Source organism: Trachypithecus francoisi, unplaced genomic scaffold, assembly GCF_009764315.1.
Source record: "Trachypithecus francoisi isolate TF-2019V2 unplaced genomic scaffold, Tfra_2.0 Lachesis_group7, whole genome shotgun sequence".
Taxonomy (NCBI): Eukaryota; Metazoa; Chordata; class Mammalia; order Primates; family Cercopithecidae; genus Trachypithecus; species Trachypithecus francoisi.
Window position 1 is genome coordinate 71,434,418 of NW_022681472.1, and position 19,646 is coordinate 71,454,063.

The 19,646-nt window shown below is 38.3% G+C and overlaps 1 protein-coding gene across 1 annotated transcript in view; it reads right to left on the reverse strand.

The window, feature by feature from the left end:
* Positions 1–10,904, reverse strand: part of EIF3H (eukaryotic translation initiation factor 3 subunit H) — a 110,070-nt gene extending 99,166 nt beyond the window's left edge. Inside the window, exon 1 of the mRNA XM_033203381.1 lies at positions 10,736–10,904. Within this exon, the coding sequence (XP_033059272.1) occupies positions 10,736–10,867 (132 nt within the window). The 5' untranslated portion in view covers positions 10,868–10,904. The remainder of the gene's footprint in view (positions 1–10,735) is intronic.
* Positions 10,905–19,646: the final 8,742 nt, after the last annotated feature.

Below are 19,646 nucleotides of genomic sequence, written 5' to 3' on the forward strand. Positions count from 1 at the left end.
TGACTTCTTAAAGCTACAAATCTGCTACAATATGACTGACTATTAAACATAAAGATTCTAATATCTGTTTTCTCATGCATTTTAAAGTTAGAAGTCTGTAACACACCTGAGTTTTGAAAAATGTATTTCCCAACACTCAAACAAGAAGCACTAGATTAACTATTCTCTACACACCTTAACTTCTATCTCCTCCATCTGAATATTAATGAAATCACATAAACTATTTGTACCCACGTCTCCTCATTGATAAAATAGGGATGTATCAATGAGTTGTTGTATTGCGTCAATGCCCTAATAAACACACAATACTTAAAACAGTACCTGTCACACAACACATAGCAACTACTGGGATCTTAAAGTGTATGAAGCTGCTATAAAATGTAAAAGAAAATGAGTTAAGGATGGCTGATGTGATCTGAATTCAAGCTCTAGGATATATTCACTCTATGTCTTTGAAAAGCCATTCAGCTTCCTGGAGTGGGAGAATCACTTGTATAATCCAGATAATACTAGTTGCCCAGTTCCTGGAGCTACCAAGATATAATAAAGTATGCTAAATGATTTTTCTATTACAAAAAGTCACTATTGGTAAGCAATAACATCTTACTTGCTAAGCAAAAAATATAACTAAGCAATCAAAATGTCAGACTGCATAATGAATTTAATCCTCACTCACACACACTCAGGTTAGAGATAATCCTGCATAACTGGTTTTTCACTCACAGCAAATAAAAACCTGAAAAGCAAGGGGATAAGAAACAGATAAATGTAACAACCAAAAAAGGCACCAAGTAGAAATATCAACTACTCAAAGCACCTAAAATTCAACAACAGGGGACATTTATTATAGATGTAACAGACGACCTAAAGGGATTTCTTGACAGATCTACTGTCTCGTCTGGTTCAATAACATGTTCTTTTTTTTTTTTTTTTGAGACAGTGTCCATCTGTCGTCCAGGCCAGAGTGCAGTGGTGTGATCTCGGCTCACTGCAAACTCTGCCTCCCGGGTTCAAGGAATTCTCCTACCTCAGCCTCCCGAGAAGCTGGGATTATAGGCATCCGCCATCAAGCCCAGCTAATTTCTTGTGTATTTTCAGTAGGGACAAGGTTTCACCATGTTGGCCAGGTTGGTCTCAAACTCCTGACCTCAGGTGATCTGCCCACCTCAGCCTCCCAAAGTGCTAGGATTACAGGCGGGAGCCCGGCCCAATAACATGTTCTTAATGATAATACTATGCAATCAAAATATGGTTAGGTTGTGTTCAATATTCTCTGACTAAAGCAGGAGAAAATTATGTATTACAATTCAGAAAGATATATAATTAAAATAGCTACAATATGTAAGTTTTAGTGCTTGAAAGGATTTCAAATTATCTGACTGAAAAAATTGTCTCACATGTGAAACAACTTATGTATGTACCACTCAAGTCAGAAAACTCAAAGAAGAGGCCAAGGGTCATATAATTGTTTTGCTGTCAAAACATTAAAAGGCCAAATTATATTCTACTTCAGAACAGGATCTCAGACAAAAGCTTCCATTTCAATGGAATTTAACAAGCTGTTGTCTAGTCTCTTTAACTTCTTAAGAGTATCACGGCCGGGCGCGGTGGCTCAAGCCTGTAATCCCAGCACTTTGGGAGGCCGAGACGGGCGGATCACGAGGTCAGGAGATCAAGACCATCCTGGCTAGCATGGTGAAACCCCGTCTCTACTAAAAACACAAAAAACTAGCCGGGCGCCTGTAGTCCCAGCTACTCGGGAGGCTGAGGCAGGAGAATGGCGTGAACCCGGGAGGCGGAGCTTGCAGTGAGCCGAGATTGCGCCACTGCACTCCAGTCTGGGCAACAGAGCGAGACTCCGCCTCAAAAAAAAAAAAAAAAAAAAAAAAAAAAAAAAAAAAAGAGTATCACAAAAAATCTACAGAGACACATGTAATGCCAGGCTTGGCATTACAAATCCAAATTACTGGATTCAGGTCACAAAGCACTCCCACCAGCCCACTGCGGTGGCTCACGACTGTAATCCCAACGTTTTGGGAGGCCAAGGTAGGCGGGTCACCTGAGGCCAGGAGTTCGAGACCAGCCTGACCAACATGGCGAAACCCCGTCTCTACTACAAATACAAAAAATTAGCCAGGCGTGGTGCCACACACCTGTAATTCCAACTATTTGGGAGGCTGAGGCACGAAAATTGCTTAAACCTGGGAGGTGGAGGTTGCAGTCCCCAAGATTGCACCATTGCACTCCAGCCTGGGCAACAAGAGCAAAACTCTGTCTCAAAAAAAAAAAAAAAAAAAAAAACCACAGTACTTCCACCAAAAATTTTCCATTAGATTTGAATAACCATCAGGTAGGTAAGGTAGCAATAACATTTATCCCCAAAGTTGTTGTGAGGATCACAACATCTAAAATTTAACATAAAATTTAACCAAACAACACAAAGTTTAACCAAACATCCCTGCACAGGGTCTTATAATAGGTGCTCAATTAACGTTAGTGAGTTTTCAAACAGATAAGAAATCGACAAAAAGATGGAGACATACGAACAAGCCCATAAAGCTAACTAGTTTATCCCCAACTGTGTGCTCTTTTCTCACCAATACTCTATTAATTTCTACAAAGCATTTACTAATCCAGTTTCTTAATGACTGATTTTCAAGAAAATTTCCACGCAACAGCAGTATATTCATTCATTCACAACATCTGAGTGCCTTCTATACACAACGTACTATTCTAGATACTTGGAAATACTGCAGTGAACAAATCTGAAGTGGGTACCACTCTCAGGAAGCTGATATTCTAGTGTGAAGAAATAAGCAACAAGTAAAAAGAGTTTTAGACAGAAACAAGGACCAAACTGGATACCACAATTTGCAGATGCTCAAGTCCTTTATATAAAATGGTGTAGTATTAGTAATTGCATGTAACCTAGGTGTATCTTCCTATATATCATCCCTAGACTGCATATAACATTTAATACAATGTAAATGTTATGTAAATAATTATACTGTATTGGTTATTTGTATTTTTAATTGTTTTTTTCCTAGTATTTTCGATTCATGGTTGGTTGAATCCATGGATGTGAGATTGCTGGATTCAGAACCCACAGATATGGAGAGTTAACTGTATATGTAACTCATACTTTTCCATTTATTAATAACACACTCTACCTTACTTACAAAACCAGGGGAATAAGGCATCTAATAAGATAACTTACATAAAGTGGAAAACAAAATTTAAAAGGTAAGAAATTTCAACAGCAATGGGTTTCAAGCACTGACTTGTGGAGGAGACAAATGTTTCACACTTTAGCCTTCAAAAGGGTTATTATCTCAATGAGAAGGGGAAAATATATTAACAGTAAATCACTAACAGTATGGATCACATACCAAGGTGAATGACACAAGCTGTCATTAAAAAGTTCAGAGAAAGGAAGACAGCCACGTTTCTTCTCAAACATTAATATGCTATAAATCACCTGACTGGTCAGGAGAGGGGCCTGAGATTCTGAGAAATGTATGTCTGCATTTCTAACAAACTCAAGTGTAGCCAGCATTGCTCATCTTACTGATCATGGATCATACTTTGAATAGCAAGAGTCTAATGAACATAAGAAAGGTAAAATTCAAACGTTCTAGGGAACAAAGTGGGTTCAACATGAAAAGTTTAACGGGAAGAATTAGCTTGATCTTGTCTAGGAACAATGAGACCACCTGACAGAATGAAGACCCATTCTTTCATTTCTTTATCTTTGGGTTTTTTTTGTTTTTTTCTTTTAACTCATCTGTATTTGCTACAACTTTAAGCAGAATGTGACTCAGGCACTACATTTCCATCCACAAGACTAGCTCTGAGTTACTTTTGAACTGCTTTATGATATGCTTACGTAGGCTTATAACTTTGCTCCTCCAAATGATACTTTTATTTGGAAAACAAGCCCTCTGGAGAGTTCCTTCCATCAAGTTCCTTCAGTTTAACCATTCTCCCAATTCACAAGGAAGTACCAAGCAGTGACACTTGCAAGGTACACAGTAAGAGACACATTGACAAGTCTATTGGAATGGACAATTACAAGATTACTGAGAGAGAACATTTCAATTTAATGGACTGACAAAAATGGGTATCTATCCACACTAAAGATAAAAGAGATGTGAAGCAATGGGATTCCTCATAAAGTGCTAGGACAAATGTGAAATGGTACAAATACTTAGGAAAATAATTTGACATTATAGTACTTAGCATAACTGTCGAGGAGCATCCCTAAGTCCTACCAATCATGTTGTGAGACAGACATATCAAGACTCAAAACACAGGAGAATATAAACTATGATTTAACTTATATTTATTCATACAGACAGGTGAAAACAATCAAACTGTTTAATACTCCATGTGGTAAAGCTACAAAAGAATCATTAAAACAAAGCTCATCAATAGTGATTCATAATACAGGGGGAGAAGGGATTGGAGGAAAGGATGAAAAAGAGGAAGGGGTTTCAAAGATACTTGTTATGTTCTGTTTCTCAAGTTGAACAGCAGGGAAGTGTCTAAACATCCTGTTTAGACACTATCTTCCATGTATGACATTTTGATGTACTTTACAGTTCTTTGCTGATGTTATCAATAATCTTTAAAAAGTAATAATAATTTGGGGAGTCTGTGGTGGCAGATTCTAACAGCAATAGAGTTTTAGAAAGTATGAAAGACTACAAATATAAAATAGTCCTTTAACCATTAACTTAAAGAGGAAAAAAAGTCAGGGCAAAAAAAAATGGAACACAGGGAGCTAAAAGAGACAATGCTAAAAATTTTAATATGGGAAAGTCCTGATGATGTTTATATACTAAGGGAACATACAGTTGACCTTAAACAATATGGACTTGAACTGCACAGGTCCAGGGAGTGAACCTTGCATATAGGAAAGGCCAACTTTTCCTATATGTGAGTTCCACAGGGATCCACAGGGCCAACTGTAGGACTTCAGTATGTCCAGATTTTGTATACACAGGGGTCCTGCTTTCCCTGTGGATACTGAGAGACTGCTATATCACAGAGACAGAGGAATTGATGAAATAGGTCTAAAATACGAAAGGAAGGGTTCAAGAATATAAGAAAAATTGGTCTTGGCCACTATCAATGTGCCAGGAAGGAACAAATGTGTTAAAACATCAGGCTAAACATAGGATGAGACTAATCTCTGGGTTCACCTACATCTACATATGGCTGAGAATGGTCATGAGAGTCGGGACTGTGCTCTACCTTGCTCACCTATATAATATCTCATATAGGTTATTGTAATACATCCCAGCATGTAGCAGACCTAGACCTGGCATACGGTTGGCAATCAATAAATATTTGTTACATGAATGAAGAACAGAATACATCTACAGATTCAAGTAAAACTATATGGAGGATTTCTTAAAAAACAGAGTAAGTCGATTAAGTCACATTTTTTATTCAATATGTGATGATGAAAGAGAGGAATTTCAAAGAGAAAGAACTTCATGAACCAAAAGCAAGGTCATGCTTACTGCTTGAATAAGGATGTGAATCTAGGTCTGTCTTTAGCATGACTTTATTTATTTATTTATTTGTTTGTTTGTTTATTTTGAGATGGAGTCTCGCTCTGTCGCCCAGGCTGGAGTGCAGTGGCACGATCTCAGCTCACTGCAAGCTCCACCTCCCGGGTTCATGCCCCTCTCCTGCCTCAGCCTCCCGAGTAGCTGGGACTACAGGCGCCCACCACACCCAGCTAATTTTTTGTATTTTTAATAGAGACGGGGTTTCACCATGTTAGCCAGGATGGTCTTGATCTCCTGACCTCATGATACGCCTGCCTCAGCCTCCCAAAGTGCTGGGATTACAGGCGTGAGCCACCATGCCCGGCCTTTAGCATGACTTATTAAAGAAAAAAACAAGTAGTCTGAGTGGTTGGAATTTACAGTTCCTACAAAGCTTGGAAAGAAAGGAAATAAACCTGAACATAAATGCAAGAAACAAGAACAACATTTTGGTGGGCTTTAAATTCAATGGAAAGTCACTGCAAACATCTAAGGAAAGAAGTTAAAATCTGAATGTTCACATTAAATGAACGTTTTAATAAAAGTATGAATGGTAGACTGAAGAGGGCAGGGGAAAACAATATTAAAATAACCTATATAAGATACTAGAACATAAACTAGGAGTGGTATAAATAATAAAATGGAATATATACTCATTCATTTACCCTACTCTGTCAATTAACAGGTTCAGTACTGGAGATAAAACAGGTGAAAAAGCATAGTCCCTGCCCTCAGTAGCATATATTCTGATGGAGAAAACAAAGAAGAAAACAAACAAGATAGTTACAGGCTGTGGAAAATCCTAGACAGAAATACAGCGTGCTGTGATGGAAAAATAAGGAGAAGAACAAGCCTATAATTCTATTTTGGACATGTTAAACACGAGATGCCTATGAGATATCCAAATAGTGACATCAAACAGGCAACGGGTAATCAAGAGAAGCATTCAAGAGCCATTACTGGCAGAAATATAAATCTGGGACTTACCAGCATATAAATAATATTTAAAGCCATGAGCACAGATAAGAATACCTTTAAAAATATTACTATAATTACTGCAAATAAAGCAGCAGCTACACCTAAATGGTGACTTATTCTGTCCCAGACATTGTTCTACTTATTGACATATAAAGTCTTATTGCCATTTAAAGTCTCAAAACAATTCAGATGAGGAAAATGAGGCACAAAGACTTGCCCAATGTCATTCAGCGAATTTCAGAGCTGGGAATCAAACCCAAGCAGTCTGGCTCCAGAGTATGTACTTTTATTAACTTCATTACACTACCTATGTCAAGCAGAGACTAAAAGAAAAGCCAAAACCTAAACCATGAGGCATTCCAACATACACAGATAGGGAAGAAACATAAAAGGTGAGGAGTAAGTGGCCTAAAAGGAAGGATAGTGTTTGACTGGGGTCATACACCAGTAAAAACCCTCAGGATTTAGGTATGAAAGCAAAAGAAAGAAATCATAAACTATTAAAATTGATAGGGATAGTGGCAATCATTTTGTGGATGAGAAAATGTACCTTTGGAGTAAAACAATCATAGAAGTGTTGTTAGTTACTGGTGGTTGCAGACTGGAACGCATGTCTCCTGATTACCAGTTCAGTGCTCTTTCTACAATTCTACATTAGCAAAGTTAGCTTTCGGAATGATTTGAGAAACATTAATAAGGATGAGAGTGGCAAAGACACTGACAGTAATCTGAGTGTTTACGATGACACAGGCACTAAACACTTTAAATACCTCAGAATTTCATTCTCACAACCCTTATGAGTTACTACTTTATCATCATCCCCATTTTATAAAGGATAAACCTGAGGCCTAGAAAAATTAATAACTTCCCCAAGGTCATGCTTACTGCTGGAATAAAGATCTGAATACAAGTCTGTCTTCAGGATTCTCTTGGCTAATATATAATACTACTTTCCTAAGAGTAACACTGTTAATCAAGATGAAAGAAAGAAAGAGAGAGAGAAAGAGAGGAAGAGAGAGAGGGAGGAAAGGAGGGATAGAGGGGAGGGGAGGGCAGGGGAGGGTGTAAGAGTTTTTTTAAACTGTATCTGGGCAAAGGTGGGTATACTTATAAGACATCCATGTAGAGACAGTATTAAAGATGGATGATTCTTGGTCACTCCATGCACAATCATCCATTAATAAAATTTAGAGTAACCAGTACTCCTTGTATCTAATAATGTATAAGGCATAAAGAACATACCATTTCAATGTTTCCTACATGATTTATGGTAACTGGAAAACATTCACAATTAAAATATGGGCAACCAAGATAAAAGAACCTTGCAACTGCATTATAATCTAGCTGCCTAAAATTATATAAACGACAGAAAAGCAGATGTCCAAAGATAGGGAAAGTTGTTAGGAATTTATTTTGTTAATATCTACCCAATCGATGGAGAAAAAAGCAGAGAGGTACCCACTACTGTGAATGAGAAATAATTCACTAAGTTCATCAAGAATCTGGATATAAATAACCCTCACGTAAAATAATCCTTTAGCTGCTCTTATTATGATTGATTTTGGAGTCACTAGTAAGCTTCTGATTTTTTATCCGATTTCCAAGGTGCTTTGGTAATCAAAAAGGGTCTTTTTGGTGGTAGATACGAGCATTTTCACCACTGAAAAGGAATGTCTTCCACAGTAAATGAGTAAATCAACATTTACATGTATATAAACCAATCTCCTGTGAGAAGGATTAATCGGTTCCTTAGCATTAATCAATTCTGAGAGAGCTGATTAAAAAAAAAGAGTAATTTGTGAAACCACAAAATTGAGAACCAGTTTCTTAACCTTCCTAAGCTCATTGCCTATTTGTGAAACTTGAAGTGATCCAGTCCATCTCCACCTTCAAGTCTCTTTTTAATTCAACAATCCATCTTAAAGCTGCCAGGATATTGTTATGGAAGTGCTTTTATCACTGCCCTATGTTAGACAGTATTTGGCACTTAAAAGAACGTCCTAAAATATTTGCTGAATAAATGACCTCCAAATAGATTTATGCCACCGACCTGCTGCCTTTTTCAACTCTGGAAACTGATTCAAAGAGTGCTGTTGTGACATAGCAAATTTATTAAGAAATATGTTTCTAAGAAATAAACATTTCCAAGTGTATAAGTGGAACTCATTTTCTTTTTTTTTTTTTTTTTTTTTGGTTTTTGAGACGGCGTCTCACTCTGTCACCCAGGCTGGAGTGCAGTGGCGTGATCTCTGCTCACTACAAGCTCCGCCTCCCGGGTTCACGCCATTATCCTGCCTCAGCCTCCCAAGTAGCTGGGACTATAGGCGCCCGCCACCACGCCCGGCTAATTTTTTGTACTTTTAGTAGAGAAGGGGTTATACCGTGTTAGCCAGGATAGTCTCCATCTCCTGACCTCGCAATCTGCCCGCCTTGGCCTCCCAAAGTGCTGGGATTACAGGCGTGAGCCACCGCACCCGGCCAAGTCACTTATTTTAACAAGTGTAATCTAACTCCACCCACTAGCTTTAGAGATTTGCAATCTCTAAAGACACGTCACTTATTCCTGAACACACATCTGCCTCCCATGAGCCAGGGAAAGCCAGAGTGCCAGTACACAGACCAAATAGTACTCCATTTTCTTTTCTGTTTTTTGTTTTTGTTTCTTGAGACAAAGTCTTGCTCTATTGCCCTGGCTGCAGTGCAGTGGCAGGATCTCGGCTCACTGCAACCTCCGCCTCCCAGGTTCAAGTGATTCTCTTGCCTCAGCCTCCTGGGTAGCTGGGATGACAGGCGCACACCAGCATGCCCGGCTAATTTTTGTATTTTTAGTAGAGACAGGGTTTCACCGTGTTGGTCAGGCTGGTCTTGAACTCCTGACCTCCTGATCCACCCACCTCGGCCTCCCAAAGTGCTGGGATCACAGCCCTGAGCCACCGCGCCCGTTCTGCATTTTCAAAGTATTACACAAGTGACATTTAGAACAAAACATCCCAAAGTTAATCTCTTGCCTGCATCTTTCAAACTCTGCTAACCACAGACATTAAACTCATAATAATAATCATAACATTAAATGATTACATTGTACTACAGGTCACCACATAAATTATTTCATTTAATCCAAACAACTCTATGATATAGATACTTATCATTCCCACTTGACAGATGAGGAAAGCAAAGCTTGGAAAGGCTAACTTGCCTAAAGTCACAGAGCTGGTTAAGTGGAAGAGCCTAGAAGACTGAGCTCTTAACCACCAGGCTACACTTTGGTATCCAGTTTAACTAAGTCAGTTCAACTGATTCAATTATACGCTGGGTTTTAATTATCAATAGTTTCCACTTAAAAATACCCCCCTTGCAATTACAATTTTCACATGAATTTAAAAGTACTTCCTTATTACAAATATCTAAGATCTGCATTAATAGGAAATAACCTTTAAAAAAAAAATCAAAGGAAGAGAGGATGCTTTTTAAAAAAAGCAGCAGGAAGGATGCTTTTAAAACTAGAACGTCGTACAAATGCATTTTGCTTCCAAACAACAGAAATAAAATTTCTCATTCTAGATTTTCCTTTTCCCAGCTGAGTCCATTTCCTTATCGAGAATTTCCTTGGATGTCCTAGTTCACGAACCTTAACTATTAAACACATCTAAGGCCCTTCTCTTTGATATTCTTTTATGTTTTTCAGAATGAACCCTACAAAAGAGTCTATTTTAAATTATTTGGTTTCAGATAAAGCGCCGAAGTACAGGCTCAAAAGAGTGGTTACAAGGTACACCTCCACTTGGGAAGTATAGATGTCAGATCCTAGCAGGGAAGCAGTGGAGTTTCCTTACTCTCTCCTTCCCAGAGCCCTACTAGGTCCCTAAATCCTACTCGACACCTTTGTTAGCTGCTTGTCTCCAGGAGTCTTTCTCCAAATCCCCCCCACCGGGCATCTCAAAACAAAGACCCCAGGAACCTGTCACTCACACCCCTATTCTCAGTCCCCTTCCTGAAGCCCCAACTGTCCCGTTAGAAGACAAGAGAAGGTTCTCGCCTCTCCTGAACAAAAAGTGAAGATGAAAGAGAAAAGTACTAGGGAAAAACTTTGGCCCAGCCACACCAAGCCCGGGGGGTAGAATGCTGAAAAGTACGGCTGGTGGGACGGGGTTGGGAACTGCGCTCCCCACGTAGGCCAGAGGAAACGGAACAGCACTCACGAGGCCATCTATCTGCACTTGCTTCACGGCTGAATCTCCGGAGCCGCCTTTGCCTTTGCCTTTCCCTGCTGCGCCGGTGGTGGAGCTGGAAGAGGTGGCAGTAGAGCCGGTGCCTTCCTTGCGGGACGCCATCTTTCCGGACAGACAGGAAGAAAGAGAAACGTGAGTTGCCGGAAGCGGAAGTACAAGTCTCGCGTGACGTCACTCGCAGGCCGGCGTTCGAGGGGCGGAGATGGAAGGAGAAGCCAATATTAGGCCCCACCTCCCTCCTCTTTTCCAGTTTTACCTTATTTCCATTCACCATTAGGCAAACGGTCATAATAGCATTACAGTTTACATTATTTCTGTAGTGTTTCTTATGTAAAAATGCTTTCATTTCTGATCTCGCAATGAAGTGCTGTACTAACTCGCATTATGCATATTAGAAAACTGAGGAGTGTTTTGTCCGACATTATTCTGTTAATTAGCGGTGAGCCAGTATTGCGCAACTTGTTTTACGTAATTTTAGATAGCTACTTGTAACCACTTAGATTATACAGAAATTAATACATGGAAACTTTTATCAGAATTACCAGAAATAGTAGCCTTCTGCTATTAGTTTCATGTAGAGATTTACATGAGTAAAGTACAAAGAAGTTATTTTAGGTACTGTTGAAGGATGATGCAGAACATACTTTCTAAAAATCACGCTGATTTATGACACATTACTCTGAAATACACATCTCAAGTCCTTAAAAGAATATGTGACAACTGTAAGAAGCCATTTTAGATAAGTAATTTAAAACATTCTTTTCTACTTCCAAATGACTTTTTTCCTATCCCTTGTTTTTGAAATGTTTATTCATTCAATCAATATATATACAGAACTGATGAAATAGTTAAATCAATAAACGGCATGTCCTGCCCTGAAGTTTTTTGTTGCTTTGTCATTGAGATGTGGTGTTATATTTCAATCTGGGAGAAGAAATAATTACATGTTACAAATTCTTAACACTACAAAATGAAAAGTTAATATCCTCTCATTTCGAGTGTATCTGAAATATTTATCAAAATAGACTACATCCTAGGTCACAGAGAAAGTCCACAAATTTAGAGGTGTTAAAGGTTGATCCACGTAGAACTACACTAGAATTTGGTAATAGAGCATTCACAAAAAGAAAAAAAAGAAGAAAGAAAATATCTCATGGAAGAACAGACTGGAGGTTTTTGCCTACCACTAGGTAGCTGGAATGATGAGCATTAGAAAACAGCTAGGCTACTTATGAGCAATGACACATTTATTTATTGCTTTATCCTACAACATACATAATACAGTTTTGTTTCAGAATTATGATACCAATATCCTCATAACAGTAAAACTATAAAGTAAAGTTTAACATTTCTTTGCAATTTTTTTGTCCTTGAAGATATCCAACTAAGCTTTTGCAGCCATGTGTGCTAAACACACTACAATGGGTTATTTTCATCTGTCCTGAGACAATTCATGTGGGTCCTCATTATGAAATAGACTAGATGTAAGAGGTACGAGAGAGACAGAGACAGAGAGACAGAGAATATGAAGAATTTGAATTAAGAAATCAATATGATCATCTTGACAAGAAAGGGCCCAGAAGCAATGACATTTCCTTCACTTGGATTCCTAATTTCATTCGTATCTCACTGGCTACCTCCTTTATTCTCAGTTCCCATTCCTGATTTTTCTACCCCTTTTCAACCTTTAAATATTGAAGAGCACCAAAATTTAGACTTTGAACATCTTCTTTTCCCTATTTTTGCTCCTTTTATGGTGATCTCATCCATTCTCAGGGCTCTCAACATCGCATATATTCTGATTCCCAAATTTATCCCCAGACCTCTCCACTGAACACACTACCATGTTCATCTGCCTATTCAACATCTCCATCTAAATATCCAATAGGCACCTCCCACTTAATCTTTCCAGAACTGAGCTGCAGATACCACCACCCTTATCCCCCAAAATGTTCTTCTCACAGTCTTCCTCATCTCGTTTGATGACAGCTCTATTCTTCTAGTTGATAAGGCCAAAAACCTTCTCTGTCATCTTTTACTACTCTGTTTTTTTCATGCCCTACCCCTGATCTATCAGAAAATCCTATAGACTCCATCTTCAAAATGTTTTCAGAATCCAGATTTCTGTTTCTGGAAAGATGAAGTAGACCTATTTTTTCTACTTCCTCCTAGTAAGTACAACTAAACGCCTGGACATTATGTATAAAAGAAACATAAGGAGATTGAAAAATGCAGAGAAGAAAGAAGACCGACTAGGGACCTCAGGACCCAAAGTACAACAAGGTGGTGATTTCCCAAGGTTTCTATTTGTCACATATATCCCAGGCTTGGAGCTGACATTCAGTGACCTGAAAACAACAACAGACAAAAACAAAAACAAATTTTTAAAACCTCTAAAAAAATCCTGTTCTCTGCACGCTGTCATTGGAGACCATGTGGGAGCTTGCAATTCCACACTTACCAGACAGCTATGAGGCACCCATGCTATGCCCCAAAGGAATGATGTTAGAGGAAGCCTAGTAGAGAACCAGTATTTCATCACAGCCAAGTGGTTATGAGGTCACCCATCCAATGTGTCAGTGGGGGCAACACAGAGAGCAGTAATGAGGCTCTCCTAGCCCTTTCATCAAGGAGGTATCAGTGAAGGTCTAGCAGGATCTAGAACTCCTATCCCTCTACCAGTAACAAAGAACCACCTCCCAAGGGAGTCAATGGAGGCCCAGTGTTACTGTACCCTCTCTAGGAAGTGACGAGGAGGGCCTACTCCCCTGCCCTTGTATTGCCAGAACTGTGTCAGTGGAAGTCAGCCAAAACATAAGGTCTCACTCAATAAGATCCAGAGTTCATTAAAAAAAAACCAGATGTCCAAGTTTCAATTAAAAATCTTTCATCTCCTCAAGAACCAGGATGTACATGCACTAGAAGATTTCAAACTAGATGAAACAAGACAATCAAAAGATGCTGCTGAAATGACAGAGAAGTTAGAATTAGCTGACAAAGATTTTAAAGCAGCCCTCATAAAATGTTTCAATAAACAATTACAAACACACTTGAAACAAAGTCTCAACAAACAAATTCAGCTTATCTAAGATATACAAGATGTAAATAAGGACCAGCAAAAGGACATAAATAGACACTTTACAAAAGAAGACACACACGTGGCCAAAAAGCATATGAAAAAATGCTCAATATCACTAATCATTAGGGAAATGCAAATCAAAACCACAATGAAATACCATCTCACACTGGTCAGGATGACTATAATTAAAAAGTCAAAAAATAAAATGTTGGTGAGGTTTCAGAGAAATGGGAACACTTGTACAATGCTGGTAGGAAGGTAAAGCAGTCTGGAGATTTCTGAAAGAACTTACAATAGAACTATCATTTGACCCAGCAATCTTATTACGTATATATGGTCAAAGGAATATAAATCATTCTCCATAAAGACACATGCACATATCTGTTCATCACAGCATTATTCACAATAGCAAAGACTTGGAATCAACCTGGATGCCCATCAGTGGTGGATGGGATGAAGAAATGTGGTACATATATAGCATGCAATACTGTGCAGCTATACAAGAAATGAGATCATGACCTTGCAGCAACATGGATGGAGCTAGAGGATGTTTCCTAAGTGAATTAACATAGAAACAGAAAACCAAATACCACATGTTCTCATTTATAAGTGGGAGCTAAACATTGCGTACACATGACAAAGTAGAGAACAATAACTGGGGCCTATTTGAGGGTGGAGGATGGGAGGAGGACAAAGATTGAAAAACTACCTATCAGGTATTATACAGATTACCTGGATGACAAAATTATATGTACACCAAACCTCCACAGCACGCAATTTTCCCATGTAACAAACCTGTGCATGTAACCCTTAAACCTAAAATAAAAGTTGGAAAGGAAAGGAAAAAAAAAAAAGAACCAAAATGCAATGCGAATGAAAATTTAGAACCTAAAAAGTACAATAACCAAAACCAAAAGCTAAATGAATGGGCTTAACAGCAGAATCAAAAGGAAAAAAGAAAAAGGTCAGCAAAGTAGAGATAGAATGATAGAAATGACCTAATCTGGGCCGGGCGCGGTGGCTCAAGCCTGTAATCCCAGCACTTTGGGAGGCCGAGACGGGTGGATCACGAGGTCAGGAGATCGAGACCATCCTGGCTAACACGGTGAAACCCCGTCTCTACTAAAAAAATACAAAAAATTAGCCGGGCGATGTGGCGGGCGCCTGTAGTCCCAGCTACTCGGGAGGCTGAGGCGAGAGAATGGCATAAACCCGGGAGGCGGAGCTTGCAGTGAGCTGAGATCCGGCCACTGCACTCCAGCCTGGGCGACAGAGCGAGACTCCGTCTCAAAAAAAAAAAAAAAAAAAAAGAAATGACCTAATCTGTACAGCAGCTTAACAGAATGTAAAATGATGCACCATTGTGGAAAACAATATGGCAGTTCCTCAAAAATTAAGCATAGCATTACCAAATGATCCAGCATTTCCCTTTCAGGTATACATCCAAAAGAATTGAAAGCAGAAATTCAAACATATTTGTACATCAATGTTTATAACATCATTATTCACAATAGCCAAAAAATGGAAACAATTTACATGTTCATCTACTGATGAATGGATAAACAAAATGTGGTATATACATATGATATGGTTTGGCTGTGTCCCCACCCAAATCTCATCTTGAATTGTAGTTCCCATAATCCCCATGTGTCATGGGAGGGACCCAGTAGGATGTAATTGAATCATGGGGGCAGTTACCCCATGCTGTTCTCATGATAGTGAGTGAGTTCTCATGAGAACTGACAGTTCTATAAGAGGCTTTCCCCTTTTGCTCACCACTTCTCTCTCCTGCCATCATGTGCTTGCTTCCCCTTCCACCATGATTGTAAGTTTCCTGAGGCCTCCCCAGTCATGTCGAACTTCTTTCCTTTATAAATTACCCAGTCTCGGGCAGTTCTTTACAGCAGCCTGAGAACAGACTAATACAACATACAATGGAATATTATACAGCCTTAAAAGGAATTAAATTCTAATGCATGCTACAACATAGATGAACCTTGAATACATTATGCTAATTGAAATAAGTTGGACACAATAGAACAAGTGCTGTATTATTTCACTTATGAGATTTCCATAATAGTCAAATTCATCAAGAAAGAAAGTAGAATAGTGTTTACCAGCACCTGGGATGAGGGAGAACTAGGAGTTATTATTTAATGGGTACCAAGTTTCAGTTTGGGATGATGGAAAAGTTCTGGAGATGGATAGTGATAATGTTGAACAACAATGTAAATGTACTTAATGGCACTGAATCGTACGCTCAGGGGTTTAAATGTTAACATTTATGCTACATATACTTTTTTTGATTTTTCAAAATTTTACTCTAGTTTCATGACAGATTAAATGTTACATATATCTTACCATAACAAAAAAAATAAACTGGTACAAAAAATGAACAGAGCCTTGGGAAACTTTGGAACTGTAAGAAAAAAAAATCAGGCCAGGTGCAGTGGCTCACACCTATAATCTCAGCACTTTGGGAGGCTGAGGCAGGTGGATTGCTTGAACTCAGGAGTTTGAGACCAGCCTGGGCAACATGCGAAAAAACATTCCTACCAAAAATACAAAAAATTAGCTAGGTGGTGGTGGCGTGTGCCTATGGTTCCAGCTACTAGGGAGGCTGAGGCAGGAGGATCGCTTGAGCCTGGGAGGCAGAGGTTGCAGTGAACCAAGATCATGCCACTGTACTCCAGCCTGGGTGACAAAGTGAGACCCTCTGGGAGGCGGAGGTTGCAGTGAGGCAAGATTATGCCACTGTACTCCAGGATGGGTGACAAAGTGAGACCCTAACTTAAAAAAAGAAAAAAAAAAGAAAAAAATCAAACAATCCTATCATAGGAATCTCAAAAGGAGAAGAAAAAAAGAACAGGGATAAAAAAGTATTTGAACAAATAATGACTGAAAACATTCCAAATCGGGCAAAATGGAATATTATCATAACCTACAAATTCAAGAAGCTTAGCAAACTCCAAAAGGGACACCCCCTAAAGAAATTTATACCAATACATATCAAAGTCAAACTTCTGGACACAAAGAAAAAATCTTGACAGCAGAAGAAAGAAGTAACACCTTACTTATACAGGAAAAACAATTAGAATTAAAGTGAGTTTCTCATTAGAAACCACAGAAGTCAGGAGGAAGTTACACATTTTTCAACTGCTGAAAGAAAAAAATGTCAATCGAGAAGCAAATATTCAGCAAAAAATATCCTTTAAGAATAAAAGAGAAATCAAGACATTCTTAGATGAAAAAACATTGAGAGAATTTGTCACTAGCGTTCCTACCCTGGAAGACCTGCTAAAAGAAGTTATAAAGAAAGGAAAGGACAAGAACAAAAAAACAAACAAACCAAACATTTCTTAAAGAAGAAAGAACACAGTATATTAAAATACAGATAATTATGGTAGCCTTTCCTTCTCCTCTTGAGTTTTCTAAATTATTTTTTATGGTTAGAGCAAAAATCATGAGATTGTCCAGCATGGTTCTAAATGTCTGTAGAAGAAATAGTTAAGACAATTACATCTAAATGGACATGTTTAAGGGCCTATATGGCCCTTAAAGTAAGTTTCTTAGTTTCTTCTACATGTCTGCATTGAAATTCAGCTGCTTTCCCTCACTTGGCTAAGAGGTAAAGCTTCTACATGTCACTCATACTGGTAAAATGACAAAGCACTGAACCGTGATAAATTTTTTAAATGTAATGTAAACCCTAGAGAAACCACTAAAAAGCTTTACAAAGAGATACACTTAAAATAACATAAATAAATCAATATATGATTTAAAATGTTCAAGTAACCCAGAGGAATGAAGAAAAAGAAAAGAGAGAAGTGAAAACAGAGAGAATGAATAAAAAGTAACTTAAATGGCAATCTTAAGCCCAAATATATTAATAGTTATGTTAATTTTTTTTTTTTTTTTTTTTTGAGACAGAGTCTCCCTCTGTCACCCAGGCTTGGAGTGCAATGGCGTGATCTTGGCTCACTGCAACCTCCACCTCCTGGGTTCAAGCGATTCTCTTGCCTCAGCCTCTCAAATAGCTGGGATTTCAGGCACCCACCACCCCACCCAGCTAATTTTTGTATTTTTAGTACAGACAGGGTTTTGCCATGTTGGCCAGGCTGCTTTCCAACTCCTGACCTCTGGTGATCTGTCCACCTCAGCTTCCCAAAGTGCTGGGATTATAGGCATGAGCCACCACGCCCAGCCAATATAAATGTTTTAAATATACCAATTCAAGGAAAACAATTGAATGAATGAATAAATGGATAAAAACATGATCTATTCATAGGCTGTCTATAAGAAATTCACTTCAAACATAGTAATATAAGTACAAAGAAAGTAAAACGATGGAAAAAATACACCATGTAACCACTAATCAAAGAAAGCAGGAGTGGCTATATTAATATCAAATAAGCCAAAATTCAGAGAAAAGAAAATAATCAGAGACAGAAGGAGACAACAAACAATAATTAAATGGTCAATCACAAAGAACACTTGAGAATTCTCAATGTGTATGCCCCCACAGAAATCAGAACTTATGTGAAGAAAAATCTCATAGAGCTGAAAGGAAAAAATGGGCAAATCCATAATTATAGTTGGAGATGTCAACTCCCTCTGTCAACAATGGATAGAACAACTATGGAGAAAATCAATAAGGATATAAAGATCTCAACAATACCATCAACCAACAGGATCGAATCAGTATTTATGGAACCCTCAAAGTACAAAATACACACTTTTTTCGAGTGTCCATGGAACATACAGGTCATATCCTGAACCATAAACAAATCTCAGCAAGCTTAAACCTCACCAAATTTAATGATTTCTGAATTGAAATTATTCATAGTATGTTCTCAAATCACAATATATTTAAACAGGGAATTAAAACATAGGATAACAAAATCTTCTGAGTATTTGGAAACTAAACAACATACTTCTAGTAATATTAATCCACAGATCAAAGAGTAAGTCTCCAGGAAAATTTTAAAACAGATACACAAACTGAACTAGATGAGTATGAAAATATAAAATATTAAAATGTGTGGGGCACAGATACATCAGTGCTGAGAAAGAAGTTTATAGCTACCTGCCCACATTAGAAAAAGGAAATGTGTCAAATCCATCATCTAAGCTCTCTAACATCCTAGACAAATAAGAACAAAATAAACCTGAAGTATGCATAAGAAAGTAAATAACAGATTGTAGAAGAAACTAAATATATTTAATCACTTAAAGATGGTTGGTCACAACCATAAAGTTGTCTTTCTGGCCTCTCGTAAGGAAGTTCAATATTGTGGATATTAATTTCATTGTGGATATTTATTTATTATATAAAATAAATTTATCCTGTATTTACAACAAGATGTTCTTCATTCTCTTTGTCACAGAAACTAATGTTTTTAGCATACTTCTCCAATTGCTGGAAATATTTCTAATTTAGTTACAGGCGAAAAGAGAGAGGCTGATGAGGGCCTTCCAAACTAAGCTGTGGGTGCTGCCTATGTGTGATTACTGCATGAGGACAGGAAGCAGAGGACAGCCTGTCACACCTGAGTGAGCAAATAAAAAATAAACAGTCTAACTAGTTCAGCTTTTGTGGCATAATAACTCTACCCACTAGAAAAACACAGCCCAGTAAAAGTCAGGCTGTGACCATTCCATGCCTCAGAACCACCCAGTATTGGAGCTGCTTTCCCTCACTTGGCTAAGACACTTAAATCGCTTTCAATGCAGTAAAATGGGAGTCAGGACACCAAAGATGAACCCCTAAATATTGTTAAATGTCATTTTATTACGATAGAG